This window comes from Lissotriton helveticus, chromosome 5_1 (assembly GCF_964261635.1).
Source record: "Lissotriton helveticus chromosome 5_1, aLisHel1.1, whole genome shotgun sequence".
Classification (NCBI taxonomy): domain Eukaryota; kingdom Metazoa; phylum Chordata; class Amphibia; order Caudata; family Salamandridae; genus Lissotriton; species Lissotriton helveticus.
The window spans coordinates 2,029,468,667-2,029,492,367 of NC_136065.1; the positions used below are offsets into that span (position 1 = coordinate 2,029,468,667).

The window sequence follows — 23,701 nt, forward strand, 5'->3', positions numbered from 1 at the left end:
CAGTGTGGAGGTAGGCCAGGAAGTTAACAAGGGCCTCATCCAGTCCATAGTTCAGGAGGATTGCCCAAAGTTTAGATCTGTTCACTAGATCAAAGGCGGATGAAAGATCCATAAACACAAGGTAAATAGGAGACGATCGGGCAACGCTATACTCATCAATTAACAGTTTTAGATTCAAGCATTGCTCAATCGTCCCCACCTTGCTCCTAAATCCCATCTGGCACGGGTCCAATAGACCCATATCTTCAGTCCACTCTACCACCCTATTATAAATGTCTCGCCCCAGGATTTTTAGGGTATTGTCCAAGAGGGAGATCGGACGGTAGTTCACTGGGTCCGACCTCTCTCCCTTTTTAAAAATTGGGACTATGATGCTAGTTGCCCAGGTGGTGGGCATGGGCACTGTTGGCAGACTATTGAAAACATTAAGGAGGATTGGTGCCCATAGATCCAGACTATGCTTGAGAACATCTATGGGCAGTCCATCAGGACCTGGAGCCTTGTTCCCAAGGCTCTCGTTAATAGCTATTTCCACCTCATGGAGATTGATCTCTAAGCCCCGGAGCTGTCCAGGGACAAAGCTAGTTAGTTCCTCGGGTGGTACGGCATAGATTTTGGAAAAATGGGCCTCCCAAGAACTGCTGGTTATATTACAACTAATTGGGGTTAATTGTTTGCCCATTTCTCGCATTTTTCTGACAGCTGACCAGAAGGGGCCACTGCTTTTCAAGTTTGCACTTCAAACTAGCGACTCCCACTGTTCTGTCAATAATGCAGCCTTTCTTTCAACTATTTTAAATTTATAACATTTCCTGGCTACCTGTACCTCCGTTATGCACCTTGGTTTGGTGGTTAATGCCCTGCGCAATTCCCTATTTGCCAATGAGCAGGCGGAATCAAACCACCTTGGCTCTTTCCCTTCCTTTGGCAGTGGAACTGACAAAAAAGTTTTTATGGCTAGACACAGTCTACCAAAGTCAGCGATTATCCTTTGACGGTTCCCATCCATGGATAAACAGGAGTTGATTAACCGGGGATATTCCCTTCTTACGCTTTCCAATATTACCCCACTGTCAACTCCCCTCCATTTTAATCGCAGACCGTCACCCGAGGGTGTAATGTCTCTTGCGCTATTTAAATTAGCATATACCTGACTGGGACCTAGGTGCAGAGTCACTGTAAGGGGGTTATGATCCCAAACGATGTTTCCGTCACTGTGGATTTTATTACACGATCTATTAAATGGGGCGACATAAAGATAAAATCGATAGTGGAAGAACATTCCCTGCCTCTGAACGTAGGAACATGATGTGTGCTAGGAGTGTGACCTATATCCATAGCATTACTGAGCGTGTGCTCAGTTAATATTTTAGCTAATTCAATACCCCTTCGTTCAGCTTGATCTAAGTGATTTCTATCCTTAGTCCAGCAATTCTTTGAGATTTTCGCATTAAAGTCCCCCCAATAAAAATTCCTATCTCCTCCTCTGTTTCTAAACTAGTTTCAAGGTTTCGTAAGGTCTTAGAGAGTGCTTCAAAATTCTTGTTGGGTAGAGAATAAAAATCGTTTTTGTAAAAATTAATTAAATAAATCTGGGTCTTTCGCTTGAATTCCAAGATCTGTATGTTCAGGTTCCCTCTTGATAAATCTCTAATTGTGCCACCGGCCAATATCTTAATCCCAATAAACAAGCCTCCCACTGCGCGACCAAAATCAGGTTTGGGTGCTGTCACACTAAAAAAATGGTAGCCCTCTATATGTAGATTTTCAACGGCCCATGTATCCTGAAACATAATAATGTCTTTTCCATCCAATAGCTGGACCCATTGTGGGTCTGACAGTCTTAAATCTAGCCCCGCCACGTTCCAGCTAAGGATTGACAAGTCACAATGGCCGGGGTGGCTAACTGACTTACTCCTGGCACTCTTAACTATACTCTGCATAGAGTTAGTTAGTATAGGGGTTACATCCTCTTGTAGAGCTATAGGTGTGGCAGTATGATGGTGTCCTCCTATTTCCTGGGTTGTGTTAGCTTGTGTTGGTGATAAATATTCCTCGTTATCAATACTTGCTTCTTGACATCCAATGTTACCTCCTCTATTGCCCAGTCAGTCCTGATCTACTAGATTTGAGAAGGCGTGTTCAAACCGGTTATAAGTTGGAATGTTATATATGGGCCTCAACTCATTCTGAGGCAAGTTCCGGTTTAGATTGGTCCTTAAATATGGCCTCTCGCTAGGATTATACTGGGGCATAATGGGAAAGTATGTGTGTGACATCGGGTGAGCTGGGAATATGGCCTGGTGACATTCGGCAGGGCCGTTCATAGAGCCGAAATCTTGATTCAATTGGTGCAAGGGAAATGTATTTCTAATACCAAGGTTGGGATCCTAATAGCACGCATATACTGGAGTTAGGAAGCGGGTGTCAGAGAGCCGGGAAACAGCGCATTGTCACAGAAGGTGTTTCTATGAGGGGGCCCAGCCTTGCGAACCGTGTGCGTTATCAGTGCGGTGGGGGGGCGGGGAGGCTGGGAGTGTTGTACCCCTGTAAGTCTAGATATGATGTGCCATGTGTAAAATGTGGGATGTCAGAGTGCTGCTGAGAGAGCACTGTAGCCCCACCAAAGCACAGGGTGTTCGTGTTCACATAGCCTTAGGTTTCTCAGTGAGGGGGGCGCTTTTCCACTTCCTATCCATTTCCAAGGCTTGTGGCCTGTTTTTTTATACATATATTTATGGTTAACTTTTATACTTGTATACTGAACACGCTGCAACTTTTGTTAGATTAGAGTTCTGCATGCCGTGGTATTTGAGTGCACTCCAGTGCAACGAGCGGGACCAAGCTACGATACCTCAGTAGGTTAAGCGCTTACAGCAGTAACAAACAAATCACAGCTTCATATCCTGACTGTCTGACTTCACCTTTCATCTCGCAGATGTCGACATAAAGGTAATAACTTTGAGTAGGCTAAGAATTAACCCTGGGCGTGGAAGCAAAAAACAGTGAAAACCCACTGAAAGAAAAGCAACATCAACGCGGCACACACTGCAGCCAAGCGAACACTTTGCAGAACTTGATCTCGGCATTTCTGTTTTCTGTCAAAACAGAGAGGAAACAAACCAGCGAGTGGTGTGCGCGCTCGCTTGCGAGCAGCAAGCAATCTGTTTTCAATTATCGCGCCCACGTCTAAGCACGATAATTGAAAACAGATGTCGCCCGTGCGGGTAACCACACTGGTTAGGCCGTGGGCGGAGCAAAAGTGGGACATGCACATGCCTTTGCCCAGACAGCACAAAGAGCCCAATTAAAATAATCCCCCCAAAAAAACACACGCGTGTGAAAAGTCCTGGTCAGCTGCAGGAGGTCGTTTTCCTATAGCCGCGCATGCGCGCTGCTATAGGCCTGACCTAAAAGGGAAAGACATTTTTAAAGCACGCACACGCTTTTACTGTATATGCGTACGTACACTTATAAATAAAACCTGCAGTTCCAGAGGAAGAGCCCTCCTGCCGGTTCGAGGTGCTCGAATGCTCTTCAGCCTCGATACAAGAGGCACATTGAATTGAATGTTGCCGCGCGTCACTTTGCCTGTCAGCGCTTGTCTTAAAATTGAATTGATTAGACTGCTTGAAATCGCTTGTTTTTATAGAAATTTACCTGTGCCTAGAATTGAGCAAAATCGCTACTATCCTCCGCTAAAACCTGCCGTGCCTTGCCCGTTCTCCAATCCCAAGGCCTTAGCCAATCGGCTGTAAGGAGGAGGAGCCAGAGGTGGGGCCAGGTACAAAGGGTTCTGCAGCGTGGGAAGCGGGCAATTGATTTGAATGTTGCTGCGCGTCACTTTGCCTGTCAGCGCTTGTCTTAAAATTAAATTGATTAGACTGCTTGAAATCGCTTGTTTTTAAAAAATTTACCTGTGCCTACAATTGAGCAAAATCCCTACTATCCACCGCTAAAACCTGCCGTCCCTTGCCCGTTTTCCAGTCCCTAGGCCTCAGCCAATCGGCCGTAAGGAGGAGGAGCTAGAGGCGGGCCCAGGTATAAAAATGCCTGTTAGATCGCGGGAGCGCAGCGGACGCGCCGACGGCATGGTGAAGGCAAGCCCGTTTGCGCCCGTCCGCGCCCGACCAGGCCCAGGGGACACGGATTATGGCCAAATTACTAGCTACTCCGCCAGAAAACTAAGATCACTAGCACAATCCTGCCCTCCCTTGAACTCCACTACTTACTGTCGCATATTGGCTAACGGCATCCTGCAACCTCAGCTGGAGCACGTCCTCCCTCCCGCTCCCAGCCCCTACTCCCCCCTCAATCATCAACCCCATAACAGCAAAGCAAAATGTCCTCCGCTTCTTCTACCTCAATACACGCTCCCTGGTAAAGCACCAACTCGACATCTTTTTGCTGCTTCCCTCTGATAAACCTGATGTCCTTTTAATTACCGAAACTTGGTTAGCCCAGGATTCCTTGCCCGACATCTTGGCAGCACTCCCCTCCGACTATTACATCCTGTCGGCCAACCGGCCCCCAGGGAAGTTGGGAGACGGTGTTGCCTCCATAATCCACAAATTCACCACCATGACCTCCCTTGCCCTCCCGGAGGTCGAGAACATTGTCGTCAAACTCGACACGGACACAGGGTCTCTGGTGCTAGTGCTTGTTTACCGACCCTCTCAGGCAATGCCCACCTTCCCTATCTCTCTAAGTGAGCAAATGGACACCCTAGTGGTAAATCATGCTATGGTCCTTCTCGTCGGAGACTTGAACTACTGGTTCAATGATGTCTCGGGCGGACCCCATGCTGCCGAACTCTCCGAGCTTCTCTCCAACCTGAACCTGGCCCAGCATCTACACACCACCACTCATGAAAAGGGACACACTTTGGACCAAATTTCGTCCCACAATCTTTCACTATCGACGCCCATAATCACCCCATGCATCTGGTCAGACCACCACTTGATACAGTTCACAACTACTATCAGTGGTTATAACAAGCCCATTTCTCTGGCGGGAGGTGTGACAAGGAAGTGGAAATCCCTAAATAAGTTGGATTTAGTCAACACCATGGCGAGCTCTCTACCCACCTTCAGCTCTGACGTCAATTCCATGGAATAGAGGATCTGAGTGGCTATTGTCGGCAAGCAATGCTCATGTCCCGCTCGTTAAATTCTCCCGCGCTCGCCACTCGGACGACCATAAATGGTTCACCACCGATCTCAAAAAAACTCGAGCTACACCAAATAGAGAGAAAATGGAGACTAAGATACTCCACTGAAGACAAGGAGCAATTCTCTAAAGCTCGGAGAGAAAATGGAGACTAAGATACTCCACTGAAGACAAGGAGCAATTCTCTAAAGCTCGTGGAGAGTATAAAAAAGCCATTCTGGACACTGAAGCGGCTTACTTCTCTACTAGAATACTAATTGCCCACAATAAATCTAAAGAAATCTTTAAGATCGTGAGTGACTTGTGTAATGACGAGAGAACATCGCCTACTCAGGCTCCTACTCAAGAGGTCTGCAACTCCCTGAACAACTTTTTTCTGGACAAAATCTCTTCCATCAAAACCAGCCTCCCTAACACTGCCAGCTGGGAACCTCTGGAAGATATATCTAGTAACCAATCCACACTAGATCTCCTTCCACCTATCTTTCCCAAAATACTATTAGAGCTAATGACCCGTGTCAAATCTGGGTCACCTAATGACAGTTGTCCACCTCATGTCCTAAAAGACATCTTCTCCGTCAAGCCTCACAATATACTCCCCTTCCTTAACGAGTCACTCGCCCAAGGCAAGGTTCCTAGAGCCTTTAAGAATGCGACGGTTGTTCCCCTTATTAAAAAAACAGGGGCCGACCCAGCAAACCCCTCTAATTACCGCCCCATCTCTCTCCTCCCCTTCCTGGCCAAAATACTGGAGGAGTTATAACTATGAATTAGAGAGTGATAACCTGCACTCCTAGATATTTACAATTTGCACTCAATTTTACAATTCTCTTTTCATCGGGTGTAATCCCAAATCCTGACTAGCCCCTGTCAGGTAAAGACATATAGAAAGAAAAATAGAACCTGTTTTTGAGATGCACTATTCACAAGCCCTTTACGGTGCTAAATCATACAAAACTAATCAATATGCATATAAACTACTTTGTGCCAATGCAACATATGATGGTCACATATCTAAAACACATCATACAAATATAATATTGCAGCCACTATATGAAGGTCTTCATTTCTTTTCTTTATTTTCTTCAGATGATGGTTGTTCGCATCATTTCACAAACAATAATCCATCTGTAGAAATCAAAAGGGAGATAATGTTTCACCAATATTCCCAATTCCCAATGCATTTCGGTGTCTACCTTCATCAGGGGAATACTGAAAGTGATAAAAACACTTCTATGTAACTCATAACATCTCTGTATGTACTTATACTCATGCTGTAGTACAAGAGAATAGAGCCAGCCGGTCCCATCATGTTAAGGACACTGTTCCCTTATATACTTTTTCAGGTTTAAGAGGGTCTTTATTAATTGTTTGAGCAAGACCAACCTCCCCCATTTTTAATGGTCTACACACATCCACTCATTCACCCATACAATCACTCATACATACAGTCACTCATCAATACAACACTATCATATGCACAAATACACCTATACAGACACTCACACACCGCCACTCATTCATGGAGTTACTCACACACCTAGTCAGTCATGCAAAGAATCAATCACACTCCCATTTCCTCACCTATACAGTTATACACACACCATCTCACTTATTCAAACACATACTTACTCTCTTATAGAATCACTGATACAAGTACACACTTCTCCATACAGCCACTGTCACAGTCACTGACTCTCGCGTATAGTCATTTATGTACTCCAAGTCTCACATACACAGCCTTTTACATATGTAGTTACATGGACATGTACCACTGAGACATCCAATCTCTCACCACCACACCCATATACACACTCACCTGCCCATACAGCTGTTTCCACATGCACTCTTGAACCCATACACCCAGTGAATCAACCACTCCCACATCTATGCACAGTCACACACGTCCCACCCAGTCTCCCATACAAATACTCAGGCAACCAATCAATGACCCATAAAGACACTCCTGTAGCTACTGACCAACACAATCAGCAGCTTACACAACAGACATACTGATACACACATTCAGACAGTTTAGTCACTAACCCGCTCATTCTTCAATACACCTTGGCATATATATAAAACATATTTAAACTTTAGAGAAACAGTCACTGGATGATGTCATCAATGTCATCAATGATGTCATCAGTGATGTCGCTGACCATGTCATGAATGATGTAATATGTGACATCATCAGCAGTGCATTGCGGGGGCGCGAGTTATAGTTAGCTGAACCAACTATAACGGGGGAATTTCTATGGTTTTGTACGATTGAAATGTCCAACTAACTAAAATGTCCCTGAAACCTATGTTTTTTTTCAGTGAATTTCAAAGGGTTTTTTTAAATGCTAATTTCTAACTATAACATCTGTAAAACCTATGGTTTTTTCAGTGAATATATATATCGGCTCGCAGAGGGAGAGCAACGGGCCGACCGGCCTATTTTATTTTATTGAACTTATATTGCGCACAGCTACCCGCAATGGGTTTCCCGGCGCCAGGGACAGACTAGAGAAGAAAACAAGCAGTGGCAGAAGATAAAAACAGAATAAAGAAATTAAAACAAAAAAGTCTTTAATTTTTTACGGAAAACAGAAAGGCTAGTTTCTGTTTTTAGCGCCAACGGGAGAGCGTTCCACATCTTGGGTCCCAGGTATGCGAATGAACGACCTCCCATTTTTGTCAATCGAATCCTAGGAATCACAAGATTGTGGTTGTTAGATGACCTAAGAAAGCGGCCAGGCTGATATGGCTGGGCAAGATTGAGCAAATAGCTGGGAGCAGAACCCTGACGAATCTTAAATAGAAAACACAGGGTTTTAAAGACCACACGATCAGAGATTTTTAGCCAATGGAGGTCACGCAAAGCTTGCGTTGCGGACGTTCTCCGTGGAACATTACGCAACAGGCGCGCAGCTGAGTTCTGTACAACCTGGAGTTTATTGATTGTGGCTTTATCTGCTCCTAAATAGAGCACATTGCCATAGTCGATACGAGACATCACAAGAGCCTGTACGACAGTTCTTCGGGTGGACTCAGGCAACATCCAAATGATCTTCTGCAACCAGCGTAGAGTGTTAAAGCAGATTGCAGCGACCTTTGTTGCCTGCTGCCTCATTGAAAGATTGTCGTCAATCAGGACACCGAGGTTGCGGGCGACAGACACGGGGATAGGCAACGGACCCATCTCACTGGGCCAGTGTCCAGAGCCCCACAGATCTTTGTGTTTACCCAATATAATCACCTCGGTCTTATCTCCGTTGAGCTTTAGCAGATGTGCTTGCATCCAAGCTGCAACACGAGAAAGGCCAATTTTAAGGGCAGAAATGTCCTGAGTCCTGCTGCTAGACAAAGAAAACACAATCTGCGTATCGTCTGCATATGAATATATAGACAAACCGGCGTCCTCAACGATAGAAGCAAGTGGTCTGATGTAAATATTGAACAACAGAGGGCTCAATATAGACCCTTGAGGGACGCCGTAAGCAGAGGAATAAACCGCAGATTCAGCTTTGTTCGAGAAAACCTGGAAAGTGCGCTCATTAAGAAATGAGGCCACCCAGGCGAGCGCTGGTCCAGCAACACCGAGAGAGCAGAGAGACTCCAATAAGATGGAATGGGACACGGTATCGAAAGCATCGCTTAAATCAAGAAGAATAAGCGCAAAGGTCTCACCGCAATCGATACCGTGTCGGAGTCGCTCAGTCACCCCAAGGAGTGCGGATTCGGTTGAATAGTTCGCGCGAAAGCCTGATTGGGATGGATGGAGATATCCCACGTTTTCAACAAACTCATTAAGCTGTGTGTTAACATGACGCTCCAGTATTTTGGAGCAGGCTGGCAGCAGGGATATGGGCCTGAAATTAGCAAGATTTGTGATGTCAGCACCAGATTTTTTAAGCAGGGGAACGACCATGGCATGTTTCCAGTCTTGTTCTACCCGAGATTCAGTGAGAGAGATGTTGAGTAGTCTCATTAAGAATCGACGAGGTTCAAGGTCAAGTTGTTTCAATATCTTCATAGGGACAGGGTCCCTTGGAGAGCCTGACCTGATGCTTTTCAAACAAGACAGGAAAGAAGAATCATCAAATAATGTTCAGTTGTAAATGAACTCAGTGGGGGAAGCAAGGGCATTGCAGGGAAAGCGAGAAAGATCATTAGGGGGTAAAAGGGAGGACAAAGATTGGTAAATGCTCTCAACCTTAGCTATGAAAAAATCTGCAATGGCATTGCATTGTGTACCATCCAAAGCCGGCAGCGCAGGAGTGGTATCAGCTCCTGTAAGTTTCTTAACAGTAGCAAAAAGAGTCCGAGGACAATTTTGCACTGAAGTGATTGTAGAGGCGATGTAAGAGGCCTTGGCACGTTTACAGTTTGCATGGTAAACTTTTAGTTCTTTTTTTATAAAGCACTTTGGAAGAAGCAGAGTAAAGCATCCTCCATTTCCTCTCCAGGGCTTTACATTTAGCACGTTGAGTTTTAAGCTCATCCGAGTACCAAGGTTCTGGTAGGCCCAAAGATCTACATTTGCTGCTAGACCGGGGAAGAAGAGCCGACACTGCATCTGTCAACCAACCAGAAATAGGAGCATTTAAATTCTGCTCAGAGTTGATGGAAGAAGGAATAGTCTCGGTCAGACGCAGGTTAAAAGCGGCTGCATCAAGCCTGTCCCAGCGATAGGATGATTTAATTTCCTCCACATAAACACTGGCCGAATATAGGCCAGGTGGTAACTCGAAGTGTACCGCATAATGGTCAGACCAAACAAGCGGACGCGCCAAGTGAATGCAGTTAAATGACAGAGTGGAAATAATAGGATCCAGGAGATGCCCAGCAAGATGAGTGGCTCCAAAATTACAAAGTTTGAGGTTAAAAACCTCAAGATCGGAAAGAAAAGATTTATTAAGGGGATTGTTAACATCATCTAAATGGATGTTTAGATCACCAAGAATGGTGAAATTATTCGATTTTAATAGTGTTGCTGAAAGGCAATCAACAAGTGAGGTAATCCATGACGCAGCATTTCCGGGCGGCCGATAAATTAGCAGACCGGAAAGCGTCATTCGAGGATTAATCATAAGTTTGAACAATGCCGCCTCACTGCCTGGAAGATGTAAGGGTTCCAGTTTGCATTGGTAAATAGATTTAAAGATGATTGCAATTCCACCACCTTTACCTGAGGGTCTATCCTGATGCAGCACCACATAGTTAGGTGGAATGGCTGCGGCTATATCAGGACCCGAGCTAGCATGTATCCAAGTCTCGGTCAGGAACAAAGCATCAGGAGATTCCTCAGTAATGAAATCGAAGATGTTTGATTTGTTCTTAGGAAGCGATCTACAGTTTAAACTCCAAAAATGGAGCGAGGGAAGAGAAGAAGAATGACCCTTAGTAGACTTCCTATTTCCCCTATAGTGTTTGACACTCTGTTGTGTCTTGGAAAGCTGCATTTTGCCAGTAGCGAAACCACAACCAGCACATAAAAAGTAGTGACGGGGTAAGGTACATACAATACAGGAAATGGGGATACAAGGTCGCAATGAAAATAAAGCCGAAGGAGAGTAGTATACACGACCAGCCAGAGCTTGCTTACCAGAGGGCATGATGGAAGGAGACAGCCCGTCCTGCAGCCCGTCCTCAGCGCGGACGGGCGCAGACGGGCTGAACTCTGGCGTAACTCCGGCGGAAGACCGGCGATCCTGCTGCGCGATAACGCTGCGCGAATGCATGACTGAAATTTATGTAGGTCGAGCCTCCTAAATGAGGACTAGACCGCCGAGTGGATCACTCCCCACTCAAGATGGCCGCCACCGTGACAAGGGCGAGGGACCCGCGAAAAACGCGGTGAGATATCCAATTAATGTGCAGGTTAGAAGGGCAGCAGTGCAGGTAAGTGAGGCCACAAATTTTAAAAGCAGGGGAGAATGTCGAACTTAAAATGAACAAAATGCAAAAAACGGGGCTTTAAAAACAGCAGTAGCTGCACCCTGGTCGAGCGCTGCACGGAAATGCCAAAGCTTGTAAAGGCCTGCTAGCAGAGACACAGCTACGAGCTAACGGGCTAACTCGCAGAGGTTGAGCTGCAGGCTTGAGTTGCGAGCCAACGGGCTGATTCGTAGAGGAAGAGCAGCGGGCCAACAGGCCTGCTAGCAGAGACACAGCTACGAGCTAATGGGCTGGCTCACAGAGGTAGAGCTACGGGCCCGACGGCTCGCTGGCGCAGAGCTGCAAGCTGATGGATTAGTTTCTAAAGGTATAGCCGCGAGCCGCAATTGGCTCTGACCATGATATAACATCATCCTGTACAATATCAACAACAGACGAAACAATGTTGTGCAATGGTAGTTATTTACTTTTGAATAATGAGAAATGCTGCAGCATCTTAGAAGGTATTCCGTACATTGTGACTGTGTCACAACTTGTAGTTTGCTGTAAAAATGTGCTGTTTCCTCCCTCACAGGGGAATTTCGATACCCCGATTTGGCCTTCCATTCCGACCTTGAAGGCAGAGTTCAACAAGCTGTGTCGAATAAGAGCCTTATTGTCCCAGAAAGAAGTTTCTTTCACTTCTGCCTCCTGTGAGACTAATGTCCTGCAGGTGGCCAACACAAGAACAGAAGTTCATAATCTTTTAAACACTGATCTCCCACAACATTTTGGTGAACTAATTCATTCTATTTTGAATGCTTCGCATACAACAGGGCTGGCACATTGTTTTTAGCTTGTGAGATCCTGCCTTGTAACGTCTTTTCAAACTATTTTTGGTGTGATCCCTGCTTTCATTCATTCTATTTTCTTTAGTGTTTTCGGCGGGTTGCCACTTTAACTACCTTTTGGCTGCCGGCCGGAGTTTTCCTCTTGATCTGCATGCTCAGAAGTGGTTGCTCCACTTGTGCTCGTTCGCAGTCCAGCCCTACTACAGCTACTTTGCAACCGCATGCTTGACTATTATGGTACCTTGCCGCTGGCCACTCTCAGCGTGGCTTACAATTTGTCTTTCCGCTATCCCTGGTATACTTGCATCCAGCCAGTGTTCTCATGCATGTCCTGTCCCTTCCAATGGGCATAGGATCTATACCTCACAAACAGTGTTCCCTGACCCGGATTTTCCTTTACTGATGAACCCGTTGGTGAATAATGAGCGTGAATGTTCCCATATTGGTTTCATGGCATGTGCTGCTGCACTTGGTGTGCTAACTCAGTGGAATATATGTACGGCTGCACATGATTTCCTGCAACTGAGTTACATTGATTACCACGCAAGTTGCCCTGCTATGATGCTGGAACCACCGATAATCAATGAGCACGTTTGCTCATTCGAATTGCTGAATTGGCTGGTGTCTACTTTTCTAGACAAAAATAAGGATTTCCTGTTGGAAGCTGTTGCAACTTACTGCTCTTACACACTGATGGAGTAATTTGACTGACACATGTTTTTTTTTCTCTCACCATGGTATTACATTTTTCTTTTTTCTACACTGTTGACATCCTTCTCCTACTTCATTTTCCTATATTAGATATCTGCTCTTCTTGGCTCAGACTTTTTGGACTCTGTGTTCTACTTTGCTCACTGAGTGTTGGACCGCCCATAGGGGGGGTTGACATGGGGGTTTCGAGGTGCCAGCGAATGTTGCTAAGTTAGCATAAGTTCGTACCTTGCATCACAGCCATTTTAGCCGCTTTTTCAACAAGACTCTAAATGCATTGGTTCTCGTAAATATTTCTGTTTTCGCTGCTTCGCATGGGAACTGTTTGCCTTTCACTATTTCTGCTGTGCACTGAGTTCTCGTCTGTACGCCGTGTTCAAGAGCAGAAAACAACATTGCTGGTTATTCAGCTTTGGCCCGTCCCACGCACATATAGACATAACATGGAACAGACCACCGCTTCTGAAATTTCGAGTGCTATTGCAAAGGATGCAAATTACACACACTTGGAGAACAATCTTTCCTGAGGAAGAGCTGTGCTTGTCTGGAGATGTAAATCCTATCATATAAGACTTGAGGTAGGGGTTCCGCTGTCCAAGCCCAGAGGTCTTCCACTGATATAATAAACATAGCTCGTAGCATGGGGAGGGTGGTAACCGCTATATGTCTTAATCCACTGACATTATAATATACTTTCCCCATTCGTACTTTCTGCAATTGTATTGTTGACATGCATTTCGTTCCTCACCTTAGCACGTGAACTACATTACAGAGCTTGTTAGTTCAATTAAGCATTTTAAACTATAAAAAGTCTCTAGTTACTCGCATTGTGAACAGGTATGAGTGTCTAAGCGAAAGAGTGTCTTTCTCCCACGAATTCTGAGAGGACCTGAGTCGCATTGTTCTAGGATATCTAATCATTGGTAGCTCCGCTATAGTACGGAGAAAGAATGAGCCAGAGGTCTTCCACTGATATAATAAACATAGCTCTTAGCATGGGGAGGGTGGTAAGTGCTATTTGGCTTAATCCGCTGACATTATAATATGCTTTCCCCATTCGTACTTTATGCAATTGTAACTATGCTGATTGTATTGTTTACATGTATTTCTTTGCTCACCTTAGCACGTGTACTACATTACAGCGCTTGTTAGTTCAATTAAACATTTTAAACTATACCAGGTCTCTGGTTACTCACATTGTGAACAGGTATGAGTGTCTAAGCGAAAGAGTGTCTTTCTCCCACGAATTCTGAGAGGACCGGAGTCGCATTGTTCTAGGATATCTAATCATTGGTAGCTTCACTGTAGTGCGGAGAAAGAATGACATGCTATAGCTAGCCGGATAGGGGTTTCTGTGCAGAGGTGTGTTTTTGGTACACCACAACATACCGAGGTCCTGGTTTCCTGTGATGTGGGGAGCGAGCTGGTGATGTGGGGGGAGGGACCGTGAAAGGGGTATCTCGCACAGACAAAGCTGCAGTATATTTTCAGTGTTGCCTCACAGAGGTAGAACTACGGACCCGATAACTTGTAGACGGAGAGATGCGAGCTGACGGACTGAATCACAAAATGGCTGGCAACACTTCCTAGTTTCAACCGTTCACAGCCAATCAGCCGCAAGCTCGTGCTCGTAACCCCTCAGCCAATCACATGTTAGAATTCCCAAATATCTATATCACATTTGATATTTCTCACAAACTACTGAATGGGTTTACACCATATAAACAAAAGCGTGCTTTCTGGACCAAGACCTTTCTCCCTGCCAAATTTGGGGTAATTCCGTTAATCAGCTTGACCTGTAGCCTTGTCTAAAGTTTCCTATGGAAAATGCATTGAGAGAACACGTTTTGGGACCCCCCTTTTTTCTCAGCCCCCCCCCCCCCCTTGACCAATCACCCCCAAACTTTCAAGATAAGAGCTGATCAAAAAAGAGAAACGTTTTGGAAAATTTCGCAAAGATTCGTCAAACGACGCCAAAGTTATAAGCACATTTTTGCCAAATCTGGGCTAATTCCGTTCAGCAGTTCGGGCTGTAGCTCGTCGCAAAATTTCCTATGGAAATTAACATGGGGAAAACGCGTTTTGGGACCCTCACTTTTTTCTCAGCCCCCACTTTACGAATCGCCCCCAAACTTTCAGGATAGGAGTTGACCTGGATAGACTTTTTGGGGGGAGAATTTCACAAAGATTCGTCAAACGACTCCAAAGTTATTAGCAAATCAAAAAATGCTTTTCCTATGGAAACTAGGTTCTAACTATAACTACCTACTGGTGACCGCGAGTAGGCAATATATATTTTTTGTTTAAAAAAAGCAGCTCGCATAACATTAACAAAAAAAATCTACTATTTCTCTCTTTCTCTGACGTTTTCCTAATTCAAACTGTCAGGATAAACTTTTTATATAATTCCTATTTCTCTAATAATTCCCCAAGGGAACGAAAAACAGTCTGCCAAGTTTAATTAGATAACATCTATTTCTCTGATGATACCTAAACAAAGGTCTGTCAGGATAAATAAAATACATTTAATTCTCTCTCTTCCTCTCTGATGATTCCTAAACAAAGGTCTGCCAGGATTAACTAAATACACATTTCCGTTTGTAACAGTTGTGGATCAATACACAAGAATTTGACAATCGCCCTTTTTTCCTACCTTATCTGGCCGCTGCAGACCTCCCCCCCCCCCCCCCCCAGACCGGTACCCCTGTTGTACAAAAAACAGATCTTTCGTCGCAACGGTCTTCTGTCATCCTCTTCAAATTGTGCACGACTAAATTAGTTGTCCGAAGGGGAACCTCCCTAGCGGCAGGCTGGAGCAAATAATTTAATCACCACATCTGCAACAAAAGGTAGCACAAACCGGTTTATTGCATAGGCCAGGCTAGTTCAGCTGGGAGAATGATGTGCTATAAGAAAAGCCCAAGTCCGTCTCAACTTACATATACTACAAGTCTACTCTTCTAATACTAATTGCTCTAACCTATTGTGTTCTGGCTCATATACTAAGCTTGTCAGCCAGATGTGCGGAGTGAATGTTATGATGGCTTTGTAGAGTATACAGCTGGTTTTGAAGTTGGTGTGACCTAGCTAGAGGAGCCCAATGGAAGGTCAGTGATCATATTTTTTCATGACCTTTATATGAGGTGTGTTGATGCGTGTAAGGTGTCCTTAAGGGGGGTCCAGTGTGGATCTGGGAGGCCGTGTAGCAGGACATTGTTCCAGTCCAGATGAGTGAATATGAGGACTAGAGGAACATTTATATTGTCCCTGTCTAGGAGGAATGGTTTCACTTCACTCAGTAGAGGGAGCTGGTAAAAGACAGCCATGGTTTTCTTGGCGATGTGTGACCCCAGGGTGAGGTCAGTGTTGAGTGTGAATCTGAGGGAGTGGCATTGGATGAAAGTTTGGGGTTCTAATCCATCCAAATCTCTGTTGAGCAAGGTTTGGACTAGTTCTTGTTTTTTGCTCTGTTGTGGTGGGGTTGAGCTTCAGTTAGGTGCTGGACATCCGTCTTTGAAAAGGTGCAACCATTGTTTGAGGTTTTGCATGTCTGCTGCAGATGAGTCCTTTGTATATACTGAGGTAGACTTCTAAGTAGTACAAAAGAACTCGCGGAGGAGTAGGAGATTGCAAAGTGTCTGTGGCATCACATTCATATAATAGGTGATGTTCACCTCTGAAGCCTAATGAAGAGCGTGTGTATGTGGAAACTTGACATAATGACCATTGAGTAGTGTGTACAGTGTTTACGCCAGCAAACGTAGTCTGTAGCATCATAGGCCAGCTGCAAAGATGAAATATTCATGCTTGCTTGGAACAATTTTTCTAAATAGTGATCTGCAGAACAGCTGTTGGATTAGATTAATACATGGATTGTTTTTCAGAAGAGACTTAATGCCGACGTGGAACGACTGAAAAAGGAGCTGAAGCACCTGCATAAATGGGCAGCTGAACAAAGCAGAACCGCATCCAAAGTGGAGGTGAGAGGTTTCCTGACTGTATTTGTAGAGATGCGAGGCATGGTTGCCTCTTAGTAAAATAAAGTCCAGAGACAAGGGGGTACGTCTGAGAGTCAGGACTTGAGGTGAGATGTGGAGCGTCTTCATGATGGAACTTGAGGTGAGGGACTTTGGGGTAAACCTGAAATACTTAGAGGTGCAAGACCTGTGACTTCATCTGACAACTGGAGTTGAAAGACATGCATGTAGGCAAATCCGATGGTCAAAACTTGAGTTAAGAGACATGGGCTTATACCTGACAGAACTGGAGGTGAGAGGCGTGGGCTACCAGTAACAAACACAACTGGAGGTGTGAGACATGAAGGTACTCCTGGTAAACTGGAGCTGAGAGGCATGGGATAACTGACAATCGGAACTTTAGGTGAGAGACTTGGGTTACCCCTGACAACCAGAACTGAAGTTGAGATGTATGGGATAACCCTGGCAATCAGAAATGGAGGTGAAAAACTTGGAGGTACCTTTGACAGTCCTAACTTGAGATCACCCAGTATGGCACTAACCCTGGTAGAAGTGGAGTTGAGGAACATGGAGGTACAGCTGATAGAACTGGCGGTGAGCGGCATGATGGTATCCCTGACAATTAAAGATGGCAGTGAGGGACAGGACAATACCCCTGAAACTCCGATGTGGCGGGGCACCCCTGTCAATCAGATCTGAAGGTGGGAGACTGGGATAACCTTTACAAGCTAAACTTCAGGACAGGGGCATACACATATCTTGACAGTCGAGCTAGAGGGGAGAGGAATCTGCCTTGAGTTTGTGGAAGCAATCCATTATTAGGACTCTTCTAAATGATATCAACTCGCTTTATCTATGGCTGCCTGTGAGTATCTTATTAATTTCCTCCAAGCCATTCAGAACCACAGTGCTAGCTGATTTTGGGACCCCCCTTTGTGCTCGTCCAACTCCTGTCATCTAGCACTATGCGCTGGCATCTGGTCTTTAGCGCACTGCACATACCAGCGTGCCTGGCACAAAAATTGACTAATACTTATTCGCCAAAGAATCTTCCCATACTCCGATACTAGAACTATTTGTTCTAGTACTGATAATGGTATGGCCATGCATCCTGACAAGTCACGCGAGAAACTAAAAAATGATCAACTGTTTTTACCAGAGCAGTATACGATGTGTCATTGGCTCTCTGACTGCCATGCTACATTTGTGAATTGTTTAGATTCCAAACGGTCACTGGGGCCCATACTGTGAGCTTTTACATTGTTCATCTGATTTCCAGCCTGCCTATCCTTCCATTTGACCCCTCAACCCCTAACTTGTCCTACCTATCCTCTGCTTTTGAGTTAAAGCTATGACTGTGCAGTCCACTTACTTATGGCAGAGGCTTCAAACTCTTCCAGCTTGATGAGGCACTCTGGCTAAAACCATTTTGTTTTTTAAGGGCACCCCCTGTGCATAGACTGTTGGGATGGAGTTTGCTCCAGGCTTGGGATGGGTGCACTAGGCTCCTCTCTTACACTTTACATAGTAACTGTTTGATCTCCCTAAAATGTTTCTTTTCATGGGACAAGTGGTTGGTTCATTGTCATGGTTTTTATTGTTTACATGATACAGAAGTAAGGTATTATCGGGGCTGCTTCCATTTCTTCATTGCAGGTGACACTAGTTTAGTGGTCTCTATTCCATCCTGTTGCCTCAGAGGTTCCTGGCTCGAGCCAAGACATGCTTGCCTCGCACATCCAATACCGGGGCTGGAACGCTGCACAATTTCACCAAGAAAAACTTACTGTCACCCCATACCAGCTCAGGTACCTCTCCTTGGACCTGAACTCTACACACAGTATCCACAAAACATCAACAAACTAGCTGCCAATTTTCATCCATTCATACTCCTGTTACGATGCAAGATGGGCTGTCCGATCCTTGTCACTTGGATCACTGCTGAGGAAATGAACCAGCAAAATGGATCATCATGGGAGGAGCTCCACCAGACCACATGGACTAAACAGCTTTTCTGAAGGCATAGGAAATATGAGCTACCGGTTACTGTACAGCGTGACAATGCTGCATCATTCATAGCCATCTGGGTATGGTGGAAGTAGCCAAGCTGGGTAATTCCCGCCATATGGAATTCGTGAAATGGAACTAGAACTTGCACTACTTACCCATGATGTCTAACTGTGGATACAATATAAAAGCCATTACTGATGTTGTCCACCATAGGTATTGAGACTGCTGTTCTATTGGCCAAACCCTACACCAAGTTATTAACCTTTCCAGTGATGGAGCTAATCCCAGAGGCAGAAGAGTGTCCATGCCAAGCTTGACTGGGATTGTTAATTTGAAATACATTGAACTGTCTCACTGAAAGTGGAAGGATTATAGCTCCGGTCTTTGAGAACCCATAGGTTCCAGGAGAAGGAAGTCACAAGAAATCTTATGAATCCAGCACATGCCAAAAACCTGAGCAGGTGAAGGCCTGCGTGATAGGCATAGATTCACCAGCGGATTGTGAGGAACACCTTCTCAGAAAGCAGGAAGAACTTCAACATCAGGTGGAGACTCTTATGATTACTCTTCCTCTAAACTCTTTTCATTTTGAGCTAGAGAGAGCAGCTCATCAGACATGGACAGAGAGCTAGACGAAAGTACTCAAATGGCTGGGATACCAGGCGTTTCACTTGGCGGTATAAGCCAGTGCTCATGAAAATGACAATTTCTGCTGCTTGGAGAAGGCCATCAATTTGTTTTTCAATGCCACAATTCTACCAATCTGGTCTAGATGACAGACATTCAACTACTCTCGGGATCTGGCAGCAAATAGTATAAAAAAGTCCTGTAGGGCACCCACCAGAACCCTTGAATCGGTCCAGAAGGAGAGCCAACAGTCTAGAGAAGTAAACAAGCTTTGGCACAGCCAATAGGTTTCGCCTATTAAAAATCTGCTGGCTTTGTCAATGTTTTTTTCCCATGTTGCACAGAAGTTGAGCTGCTATGAAACATGGCATAAAGTAAAAGAAAAAGAAAATAGCACTGTGAGCGGTCCATGCTGGCCACTTCATAGCGCTTTTTAAAACTTTACTTTAGCTCAAATACCTAAATAAAGTAAAAACAGGAGACCCTTTAGTAATATGTTGCCTAAATGCCCATTAAACACCTTATTGGCTTACAGTTGTCAGTTAGCACACATTCAACCAGGTTTGAATTTATCCTTAAACTGGTCCATAGTGTCATCTTCTGCTGAAGCCATTTCAGTGTAAGCTTACAACTTCTTTAGTTCTCGAGTTCCTCCATGCACATCATGACGTATGATTCCATTTTCCTGCTCTATTTTCTACAGTGTGGAAAACAGAGCACGAAGATGGAATCATATGGCATGTTTTACACGGAGGAACCCAAGCAACTTGCATGCACATGCTCGTGTACTAGGGTAATCTCAAAAACAGAAGAACAACACGTGTGTATTGTAATAGCCGGTTGAAACTATCAATAACCAGGTGAGCTGTTCCTGACAGAAGGAATAGGGTCAATAAAGGAGGGGGGGAAGAGAGCTCCAATATGGAGCAAGGGCCCTCACACACCCCGGAGGGTGCCATGCTTCATCATAGGACTGCTCCTTGTTGGGCCGGTGCTGCAATGCCCAATGGGCCCCACAAGGGGTCTCTTTGCCGGAGATCTTTTAACCTGCTGGTTTGATGAAGTGGCATTTCGTCAGGACCTAAATACCATATAATCGACTTACTGAGTGGAGCATCTAAATGTGTAAACATAAATCCATACCCTCACCAAAATACACCATCTGTAATCGGGTTCCTCATGAGTAGGGACCTAGATTGCGATGGAGGCAGGAAAGGGCCGCCGCTCCGGAGTCAGGAGACGTACACTGGCGTCACTTAAGACTCATCGATGGGAGGTCACGTGGATCCGTGGACCTACCCCTCCAAGATTCCGGAGCCCCTTACAACTGTCATATTGGAATGGAAGAAGTTTCTATATAATACTAGTAGAAGAAAGCAGAAAAAAGTAAATATTTAATAAATGCATAGTGTGATTGGTGGTGTTTTGTTAAAGCCTCTTTATTGCTTGAAGGATTTTACCTTGTAATGTTTTTCCATTGACCAAGTGCTGCTTCTTCGCAGTGCAGTGACAACTTTAAATATCACAACAGGGCTCTTCTCTGCACTCGTGGAAAAAGGGCAGAGAAAGATGAAGATTAATGAGAAATTAAAGGTTCTTCGAGAAGTTGTTTAAAACAAATCATTGAAGTCACTGAGGGTTTCAGGTGTGATTTTTTTTTTTTATGGTTTAAAGTATTTTATTCGACACCACACACAAAGACCAAGTAGCAGCAACAGGAGACATTCAATGCAGGCGGGGAGAACCCCAATTCCAGCTGTAACAGTCAAATGCAATGTATGGTATCAGTCCCTTCCGGAAATACCTGGAGTGCCACGGCTCAGTGTGAGATAACATTTCCTTCCCAAACTCCCCCCCTGAACCCCACCAGCCCAACTCCCGGATCCCAACCCACTCCCATCCCCCCTCCCCACGTCCAGTGCACCGCAATCATTCAAGGCCTACATCCGGCCCACCGCCTGCGGGGAGAGTGAGTCCCTCACCAAGTCACACGGCTTGAGCTGCGGGGCTCGTAAGCCGCAGGAGGCGGAGGTACTTAGAGCAAGTAATTTCTTTAAATTCCATTGACAACAAGGAGTGAAATGGCTGCCAGAGTTCCGAAAATTGTGATATATCTCCAGCCACCATCAGCGACAGCTTTTCCATGCCCAACACGTGCCATAATCTATGGAGCCAGCCCACAACAGAGGGTATCGTGGCAGTGCGCCAATGTATCAAGATGTTTTGAACTGCTGAACCCAGCGCGATGGCGATCTGTCTACCCCTACGAGATCTGAGGGGGTACATTAGACCATTCGGGAGCCCTAGCAAGATGTAGGCGGGGAAGTGCGGCAGTTCAATGCCAAAATGTGTATCAATGTCGTCTAGCACTGCCTTCCAGTAAGTGTCCAGGAGGGGGCAATCCCATAAAATGTGTGTAAGAGTACCTCGGTGCCCGCACCCTCTCCAACACGTGTCCCCTCTGCTACGATCAAATTCGTGCACCCGTTCCGGTGTGTAGTACCAATAAGTGGAAACTTTAGTTAGTGTGTCAGTGAGGCCCATATGGTACGCTGAGTGTCGTGCTCTATAAGATATGTTCTCCCAGTCCTTAGGGCTCAGTGTCCTCCCCAGTTCCCTTTCCCACCTCTCTCTCCCCGGGTTGGAAAAGTGTGTGGATGGAGGTTGCAGTAACCTATAAAGATCCGTAATCAGTTTTGAGTCCGAGGTACGCGTCTGCAGCCATTGTTCATAAGGCAAAAAGCGCCTATCCGCCGCTTCCCTTACTTGTGGCTGGAGAGCCCAATGGCGGGCCTGCATATAGCGGTGCCTTTCAGTCTCGGGAAGGGAAAATTCCTGGCGAAACTGTACAAAGGGGATCACCCCCTCCTGGCCATACAGATGGCACAGGGCTCTACACCCAGCCCGCCTCCAATGTGCGAACGCCCCCTGTTCCATACCCGGGGTGAAATCTGGGTTATCTACCAGCGGCGTAAACGGCGACAGGAAAGAGGTGAGGCCACACGTGGTGGCCGTTGCGTCCCAGACCCGCAGCGGCACACGCGTAACAAAGGAGGCGTACAAATTCTTGGGACGGTGAGTTCGACGCAAAAACGGGACTTCTTGCAGGGGGCGCCCCGCCACCGCCTGGTCCTGGAAGAGCCAGTGTTTATCTGACTCCCATCTGCTCCACTCCACCAGGTAACGCAACTGCGTCGCTCGGAAATACCTACGGAAGTCAGGTATCCCCAATCCACCCGCTTCAGGGGCCAGTAATGAGAGTGCCCTACGCAGTCTGGGTTTCTTCCCCTGCCAAATGAAGCGCGAGACGTCCGCCTGTAGCTGCGGGATCCACCCTACCGGCGGGTGGAGCGGCAAGGCCCGGAATAAATATAGCACCTGCGGAAGAAGTGTCATTTTAACTGCAGCTATCCTGCCCAGCCAGGAAAGGGTGCCGCGGTTCCAACGGCCCAGCTCCTTCCGGATTTTAACACCCAACGCCGTGTAGTTGGCCGACACCATGGCCGGTAACGTGGGTGCGATCTGGATCCCCAGATAGGGTATCGCTTCCGACGACCACATCATGGGGAAGCGGCTCTGCAATTCTGACCTGGTGGAGGGAGCAAGGGAGACATCCAAAGCCACCGACTTCCCTATATTCAGTTTAAACCCCGCCACTGCGCCAAAGGAGGCCAGCTCCTCGACGCAGGCCGGTAAGGCCGTCAGGGGTTCATCAAGTGACAAGATGACATTATCAGCATAGAGGCTGATAGCGTGTGTAAAGCCACCCATCCGCACACCGGTCACCGCCGGGTTGTTCCGTATCCGTTGGGCGAACGGTTCCATATAAAGAGCAAAGAGCAGGGGGGAGAGTGGACACCCCTGCCTGGTGCCCCTTTCAATGTTAAAATCCCGAGAGGCATACCCGTTCACCCGAACTACTGCAGTCGGTCGTCTGTAGCAGTTGAAAACCATCGAGCGGAACTTGTCCCCTATGCCCACCTTTACCAGAACTCGCTCCAGGTAGGGCCAGTGTACTCGGTCAAACGCCTTCTCAGCGTCCACCGCTAACATCATACGTTCCCCCGGGATCCGGGAGGCCTTCTCGAGCAGGTGGACGATCCTTTTCGTATTGTCAACCGTCTGCCTCCCGGCACGAAACCAGCTTGGTCAGGGTCTATAAGACCAGATAGGTGCGGGGCCAAGCGAGCGGCCAGGATCCCTGTATACAATTTTAGATCGACATTCAGCAGAGATATCGGCCTGTACGATCCACAGAGCTCCGGATCTTTCCCGGGTTTGGGGATCACCGTGAAGGAAGCTCGCAGAAGATCAGGCGGAATAGCCCCTGATGCGGCGAACGAGTTGAAAAGACGGGTAAGGATAGGGGCCAGCGACGCACAAAAAGTTTTATAAAAAAGCGCGGTATACCCATCCGGGCCTGGTGCTTTGCCATGCTTAAGCCGGGCGATGGCAGAGACCACCTCCTCTATCCTAATATCCCTGTCCAGG

General features: G+C 46.1%; 1 protein-coding gene across 4 annotated transcripts in view; it reads left to right on the forward strand.

The window, feature by feature from the left end:
* The window catches only part of LOC144756206 (E3 ubiquitin-protein ligase TRIM39-like), a 230,767-nt gene that overhangs the window by 6,360 nt on the left and 200,706 nt on the right, over positions 1 to 23,701 (forward strand). For all 4 annotated transcript variants that reach the window (XM_078645818.1, XM_078645820.1, XM_078645819.1 and 1 more), the window contains exon 2: positions 16,481 to 16,576. In XM_078645818.1, coding sequence (XP_078501944.1) covers positions 16,481 to 16,576 — 96 coding nt within the window. The remainder of the gene's footprint in view (positions 1 to 16,480; positions 16,577 to 23,701) is intronic.